We start from the raw sequence: 8497 nt of genomic DNA on the forward strand, positions 1-8497 counted from the left end.
TTAAACCTTACCTTCACAAAGACTGTCCCGCCCAAGAAACTTTAATATTGGTTAGAAAGGGCAAATACTTATCCCTGGTTTGATAATCAAAGTGTCAATCACAAGGAAACGGTTCGGCCTCTCGAGGAATCAGTTGGCTTCATAATCTGTCAATAATCACTTGACCCGCCTCTTAAAGGGATAGTTCACCACAACTAAACATTCGGTCATCATTTACTCACTCGCATGTTTTTTTTCCAAACCAGTATGACTTTCTTTCTTCCGTGGAGCGTAAAAGGAGATATTAGTCAAAATGTGAGAAAATGATAGTCTCGGTCATTATTAACTTTAAATGTTTGTTTTTTTGTTTTTATCATGCAAGTGAATAATAACTGATGGCCGTCATTCTAGTCGTACGGGACTATTACAACACGAGTGCTTGTAGATGATGACAATATTTTCATTTTTTAGATAAAACTATCCCTTTAATGTGACAACTTATCTTTAGTCCGTGCTGCTTATGGAAATGCGATTCTTGCTATTCAGTCAGAATGCGAAGAACAGAGACCAGGGATAGCGGGAATATTTTATCATCATGTAATCTAATGAGTTTAAAACTACTTGATGGCTCTTTAATGTAAGATCACCCGAAACTCGGTCTACACCTTTAAGAAGGCTCCCCCTTATGAGCATCGCACTACACTGCAATATGAGCAGATCGACCTAGTCACACTTTTTGGAGAATAATGTAATGGTGAATAATTAGTCCAAGTTATCCTTGGCATTCCCAGTACTGTGTGCACTGTAATATAATATAATATTTAGTTTGCACTTTACAAAAGACATGGAAGGCCATGAACTATCGAGCGCGCGTACATCCTCACGAAGGTAGCTTGCACACAAATAGGCAACATTTATAAATCCTGCGAATGTCTGGCCATGATGGCAAATCATTCCCGTTATTCTAAAACACTAAAAAAGATGCAATGACGACTGTTGGTCGTTTACTCGCTAATGTCTAAAGCATGCAAAATGCACTCATATTTCAAGATCAAGCAACAGAGAACAGATAGCATCTGGAAAATTCCATTTATGCGGGTCAAGCCGTAGCTTGCGATAGTTGCGCGGTTCGTGTAACCCAATAACCTTAATAGCCCGAATTAATTTCTCCGCTCGCGTCAAGTTACATCACTCAACTTAAACTTGAACGATTAAAACATGCCACCGATAACAAGCCACTCAAGACACCGCCGAGATAAATGCCCGACAACGCTGGCAAAGCGAACATTTACCTTTAAGTTCCTCGCGCGATCTCTCCACACTCCTCGTTTAAGCAATAAAAACACGCTTATTTGCGAAGCTGATGATATATGCACAAAGTAGCCTGATAAATCCAAAGGGGTCCTGTTTGATTCGGAAGATGAACGCACGCGTAGGCAGAGGGAACCTGATAACAACTAATTGAAAGGTTAATCTACATAGGAGTCTGTGACAAAGTAGTACCCTCCCCTTTCGGCACTCCATCAGCCACAGAGGAGGACTAACTCGCTGTAACCGCTATGTGACATCACATCGCTCATTGGGAAACAATGTACATTGTTTCAGACTACATGGCATGGGTGGGAAAAGAGGAGACATAATGTGCCGTCTTTGAAGAGGAAAAGGAAACTTTTAATATCACTTATTGGGATTTGAATGCATGCATACAAAATCGTTTCCATATCACCGTGTGCAATTATGCTAGATTTTGTAAATGCTCAAACTAAATGGCACGGGTGAGAAAAATAAAATAAAAAATAAACAAGATACTAATGTGCCATGTTTTTGAAGAGGAAGATGAAACGTTTAATATCACCCATACAACACGACACAGATCAATATCATATTAATACACGCATATATGCATAATTATAAAATCGTTTAACACTGTTTAATTATATACGACTTTATAATTGCTCAGAAGGTGTTGCGCATTTAATTGATGTTTGTTTGCAATACCAGCATCACATAAATACAGGGAAATTTGCTTCACCACAACTGGAACTACATATTAGGAGTAAATCTAAACCATTTCCTTTCTGTAACAAAATTTGCAACAAAACCCCACGAGAGTTTACAAATGCACCTGAAGCCTGTGGGTTTGCCCTGCGGATGAAAATTTGGTGTAGCATAGGGCAATCTGAACCATGGACATGTTACTTTTTACTGTGCCTGAAAGGAAAACAAATTGCACACTAAATAAAACCTGAGCCCCGCAGGATGTGGTTACAGTTTGGCAAAAGTCTACATATTGCCTTCCAGCAAAGCCTGATCAAGGTGATCTGACACCAAAGGGTTGTCTTTTTTTTTTTTTTTTGGAAACCTGATTTACACAACAGCATGAGCTTCTTACAGCAGCTGGTCTGGGTGTGACATACCAACACTATATATTGTAATAATACAAGTACACTGCCTTTTTTAGTTTTATTTGACCTGTTGCAGCACTGTCATTTAAAGTCACAGCTAGCCATTATTCATTTTTCTTAAACATTATACCTATCAAATGTGATAATCTGCATTATTTTTAGATCTTTTTTGTGTGTAGCTATCACAAGTCAGTGTTACTTATTTGTATGCCAAAAGGGAAGGTACATTTGTTTACGGTGTGCAGATTCGTTGGAATTATTCATGTTTGCATATTTCAACCACTGGCACATTCATATTCACATGTAGACAGAGGCAGGATAAGTGATCAGCACAAGGGTATAACAGCAGTAGGGTAAATAGATTAGCTCAAACTGATGACCTTCCAGATACTGGTTTTACTTTTCTAACTACATTGAATTTTCCAACTAAGCAAACACAATCATTTTCCTAGATTGCTACAGTATCTAGATGGTTTTCTTCTTTTAAATAATATAAATATAACAATATTTGCTATTACAGTTGACCAAACCAAACCAAATAGCTTTAAGCATATTAAGCATCAATCATTATGAAATGAATAAACTTTAAATGAGGTCACAGTTGCTGGTCTTATTCATCGTGTTAAATAAACTGTACCTGTTGCTTTCCAATTGAAATTATACAATTTGACCATTTTGACCAGATAATAGACCTATAGCAAGTCATATATTGAAAACAATGTTGGGTACACTTTATTTTAAGGTGTCATTGTTACAGTGTAATTATATATTTAAGTACTGAGTAATATTAAGCAACTACACATACTTACTATAGGGTTAGGGTAGGATTAGGATTTGGTTGAGGGTTAGTTGCATGTAATTATGCATAATTTACTGTTATTACTATGGTAAGTACATGTAACAAGGACACTGTAAATAAAGTGTTACACAATTTACAGTGCGCTTATTGTGTGGATACATCTATTTATGTTGTACTTATATATTATATGTTTCTGTCATGGGATCATTTTATGGATTTAGTTTTAATAAAAAAAAAATTAATTACATTTATGAATTTAACAGCTTGTAAACATACTTTACCACTAGAACAATTTAAATAACTAATTAAACAAAAGTATTATGAAATTATTTAAGATATTTCTCCTTATATAGAAACTTTTTGGTATAAATGTTTTTTTTTTTTAATAATTAAAAAAAAAAGAATCCTAGCTCTATATAGAACCCAACGGAAACTTTATTTTTCTAAGAGTGTAATTCATTTCTGTATATAAATCGATAATTACACCGTTGACTCTACATCTTCCTCGTGAGTCACATTTATTTATATAGCACTTTATACAATTCAACCCTAAAAGGTACTGATTCCACAAAACCTGTGACTAACCATAACCCATCTCAATAGCAGCAAAAGTATATGCAATGCAACATGAACACAAGTACATGTACCTAACAATTATTTGTATTATAAGTATTGCAAGTACAATTTCTAGATCAGAAACATAACTAAAAGTTCTCTCAACTTCCATAATGTCATCTACAGTATACCTACTAACTGAAATTTTGTCCAACAGCAAGACACCTGTGAATCAAATTACTTTTTATAAACCTCAAAGGCAACTTTCGCAGGTCTTAAAAACACCCAGCATCATTGTAAAACACACAGCGGGAGGATTAGAGAAGTGGAAAAAAAAACACACCCACAAGCGTGACTGTGTGTGAGCTGAAAATGTGAAAGTGCTCAAGGACTTTGTCCTTTGCTGTCATTAAGGATTGCGCATGGACTCACGGGTTGTTTAAAACCATGTGCTCGGTGATGCCAGGGTCCAAAACCGTGTTTGTCAGTGACAGAACCTGAATCCGCTATGATTGCGGTCACACACGGGGACAAAGGGGCAGCTGTACCTTGAGTCTAATGATGCTCACAAATAGCTGCTCCTCATCCCATATCACAGAGATGAACCTTGCAGACCTGCCACTGTCATCAAGGGGACAGGAAGAAGCTGCAGGCTCTCTAACCATCCAATAGAACACAGAGGTGAGATGCTGAGAGAGTAAAATAGGCCAAAAGTTGAGTCCTGTGCTGAATTAGGAACCGGATACTAGCATACTACTCTTACTATTCCAGCCATAGAAAGAGGTTCTCTGTTGAACCAAAAACACAGATTATTCACAATACAATCATATTTCAAGGAACAAAACATCTAGTCTACATGACTAATTATAAGGTTAGGAAAGAATAAAAGTGACAGCAGTAAAAGAGCCTCTTTTATTTTTATTTGGCAGAGGTTGTGCTCACAAAACAACAGATTTCTTTGTATACGACACATTTGAGTGTGCTTTTCACAATTACATTTGGTTTACAACAGCAGGACTAGCCAACACAATTCCTCTGAGACAAAATAAGCTTTTGATTTCAATAAAGTTCAAATGATTCGTCTGGGTTTTATAATGTATATTTGAAATATCTGCTTCGGTTGTTACAGCAGTATGGTATTACCATGTCACCAAGGTAATTTTGTTAGTAAACGCCACATCTGAAAAGATGCTGGTCATGATCACCACTCTTAACTTCATCAGTAAAATGGCTTAAGTAAAAACAATCAATATTTGCAACACAGAAATTCCTCTTTTGTAAACAGTTTTTAACGTGAAATATGTCTCCGTGATTGAATTAGGCCGTGAGACAGAGAAAACAGGCACGTGAACAAGAGAGGAAAGAGGAACAGAAGATAAAGTCAATTAAAAAAAGGCATTAATCCTATAAAACACTTGGGTGGCCATATCTTCTGGTCTCTCAGCGGCCCATCACTGGAAGTCGGGCTTTTCTGGGAATGTGCAGCCCGCCTGGCGAATAATGACGTTAGCAGCGTAGTGTCCAGCACGGATGCACTGCTCAAAGGTCTTATCCTGTACCAGCTGAGACAGGAAACCTGCACACACATGCAACCAGACAATGAAAAAAAAAAAAAGGGACACAAATCAGATTTGGGTGCAAGAGAGTAGACAGATTTAATCCTAATCGAAAGCGTGCACAAACATATGTTTAATGAACGCGTCGCACACATGAACACACATCTGAGCGCATAAAGCACACACAAACATATGCCGGCGATTGTTAGCTTAGAAAACGTAGTTGGGTATCGATTTTGTTGCATGTACTTTCTTTTAAAAAATTAAGGAGATCAGGCTTAAGGGGGAAAGGTGATGCAAAAGGCCCCCTTTAGTGATGTGCGATACAGAAATCCTCCAGCTTCCCTCGGGCTCTGAACCCTCCCACCTAGATCTCTGCTCTCTGCAGCAGCGCATTGAAAAACAGCTGGCAAATTCATTTTCCAACGTGGCAGAGAGCTGGCCTCCAACCTCTTGTTGGAACGGATAAAGGAGTTTAAAAAAATCAATACGACGTTTGAGCAAACACGCTCACAGCTCTATTAGTCGCAAAGGTTGTCCTGGAAGAGCTACAGGAAGACATGTTAGCAAATCAGACTCTTGGCCTTTGAGAAGCAGAGGGCCACGTAAGAGGCGTCGTATGAAGATAAATTACGCGGACCCGAAAGACCCTCGCGAACAGCTTGATCAACATCGATATTTCTGTTTTTCACGGGGAGCCAAACAGCGTCGTGCTTTCCGCGTTTGATGGATGACTTCACAGTTCAGATCGGAGTAGACACGCAGCGGCTATCTGAACGCGCACTTATTAGCAAAACACGCAGATTAATGATAACGGCTGTGGGTAGTCTGGAAACTCCACTAATCCATCATGAAAGTCATCTATTTCCCCTTAGCTGTGTTATCTGAGGTTAAATATTACAATAGTACATTGGCGGCTTCATGTGTCTAAACTAAGCCAAATTAAATGAAGTATATATTACTGTAGATCTACAAATTGTCATTCCCGAGCAGCTGCACAGGAAATAAATAAGCATTGCGTGTCAGAGCTCTTGCATCACGGTCCAGTTTCCCAGTGGTTACAGATCAGACCTAATCCTGGATTAAATTGTCCTGTCAATAGTGATTTTCCATCAAACATACCTTCGTCTGGGACTATTCTGAGTCTTGGACACCTGTTTCAACAATTCCACATCCATTTGTGTGCTGACTGGAATTTCTTTCTTCTGTGATTTATGCATTAATTATTGGGTTTATATAAAAATAATACTATAAATAAAGTATTTAATTATTATTTTGTTTCTTTAAACATACTTTTGTCTAGGACAAGTCTTAAACACCTGTTTCAACAATTCAATCCATTTGTGTGCTGACTGAAATTACTTTCTTCTGTTGAACAGGGGTCAAAATGTTGTTTTGGACACCACTGACTTTCATTGTATGGAGAAAAATAGTTGAAATCATTGGCATCACCAGTTCCACAGAAAAAAAGAAAATCATACGTGTTGGCAACGACATGAGGGTGGAATAAATGACAACAGAATTTACATTTTTGAGTGAACTACTGGTTTAAAGTTATTATGGGCCTTTGAAAGTATATCTTTATGGTTTAGTAGCACAGTACCTCCAACAAAGGCGTCTCCAGCACCGTTGGTGTCCACTATCTCGCTCTGGTCTATCTCCAGGACAGGGAATGTCTCCACCTTGTCACCTGTGGAAAAGTATAAGCTTGTTAAACTATTGTTGAGCTGAAAAATTAGCCTCGTTCACAGATCGGCTGTTCGGCAAACGTGTGAGAGTTTCTGCTGTCAAAAATTGTCATTTTTTGGGGGTTGAAAAAAGACTTCATTGACCTGTAGAAGCTCAAAGTAAGTTTTCATTTTACAGTAGTGTCAAGCACAGATTTAAAGCGGCAAAAATAAAAGCCAGTCACTGTTTTGTCAGCTTGCACACCTTATTTCTTCTTCGCAAACAAACCTAGTTAGCATGATGCTAATCATCTATAAGACAGCAGAGGCAGAAACAAAGTTAGTACTGTGGAAAGATAGAGAAGTTCCCACAAGACATGCAGAAAGAAATAGAGGGATGTGCCATTTTCACTTGATGAGCTATAAGAGCCCTGCTTGGGCCTTGAACTCAAGGAGAGGCAATTATATAATTTGGCGGTTCTTCAGCATGACAATTCTTGTGCAGAAATGGATCAGCTCTCTAAAATAGCATTTGAAAGACAGTGTCAGTCTATTTTCTGCATTCACTTTGAATAATCTGTCCCCTTTCAGGCTAAAATAATGTATTAACTGTCCCGCTGTTCCCTCTCGAATGCAGTCTGCAATACGCTTGTGTTTTATTCATGGCATTAGCCTCCATTAGGGTTGAATGAGACTGATATAACTTTGCTTTACAGTAAGAAGAGCACTTCAGAGAACCCAATATTAGATTCTTGAGGACGTTCAGAAAATTCCACATGTGGCAAGTTTGGCAACCCACTCCAGCACCGCGATTTACCATTTGAAACTGAGCTACTGCTGCCTTCAAGAGCACCTGGTTAGTTCCCTACTCCTGAGTTAGGAAGTCACTATTATGACATATCAGACATTCAAGTCAGACAAAAATGTGGAAGTAGTCAAAACAAAAACAATGGATGTCAAAATTGCTGTCACTTCTGTTATACCATTAGACAAGCATAGCTGAAAACTCCATCACTTTTACACAACATGATTTATGCATTAATTATTGGGTTGATTAATCTAATGGGTTATAAGGCTTGTGTTCTAGAGAGACTAAACATTTATAATAATGATAGAATTTGCATGAAAATAATAATATGTATAAAGATACTGAATAATGTTATTGAACAATAATGGGTAATTGATAAATCACTATTAAATAAATGAGTAAAACGCCCAAAATATCATTAGAATTATTACATAAATTACTAATTATTATAATTACAAATATATAAATAAAATATGAATATGTATTAATGTATTAATTAGTGAATTATTAAATAAACATTATTGTTCAATAAACCTGAGGCAATCAGTGAAGGGCAGGTCTTAAAGGGATAGTTCACCCAAAAATGAAAATTCTGTCATCATTTATTCACCCTCATGTAGTTCCAAACCGTAAGATTTTCATTCATCTTTGAAACAAAAATGAAGATATTGAAAGTCCAAGCAACTACCACTTTGTTACTTCAAAAAGTTCATAAAGAGACCGTAAAA

At 37.4% G+C, this 8497-nt stretch overlaps 2 protein-coding genes across 7 annotated transcripts in view; both read right to left on the bottom strand.

Annotated features, from left to right (window-relative positions):
* Positions 1–4490, bottom strand: part of kat6b (K(lysine) acetyltransferase 6B) — a 44536-nt gene extending 40046 nt beyond the window's left edge. The window contains exon 1 of one of the 5 annotated variants that reach the window (XM_082154179.1): positions 4287–4490. The gene's annotated coding sequence lies outside the window, so the exon portion shown is untranslated. The other 4 variants (XM_082154181.1, XM_082154175.1, XM_082154182.1 and 1 more) reach the window with 4 other exon arrangements.
* A 146-nt stretch (positions 4491–4636) lies between these two features.
* The window catches only part of adka (adenosine kinase a), a 159951-nt gene continuing 156090 nt past the window's right edge, over positions 4637–8497 (bottom strand). For both annotated transcript variants that reach the window (XM_082154190.1, XM_082154191.1), the window contains exons 10-11: positions 6898–6984; positions 4637–5314 (exon numbers count right to left, since the gene is read on the bottom strand). In XM_082154190.1, the coding sequence (XP_082010316.1) occupies positions 5190–5314; positions 6898–6984 (212 nt within the window). In that variant the 3' untranslated portion in view covers positions 4637–5189. The remainder of the gene's footprint in view (positions 5315–6897; positions 6985–8497) is intronic.

The sequence above is a fragment of the Leuciscus leuciscus genome (assembly GCF_965113295.1).
Source record: "Leuciscus leuciscus genome assembly, chromosome: 22".
Taxonomy (NCBI): Eukaryota; Metazoa; Chordata; class Actinopteri; order Cypriniformes; family Leuciscidae; genus Leuciscus; species Leuciscus leuciscus.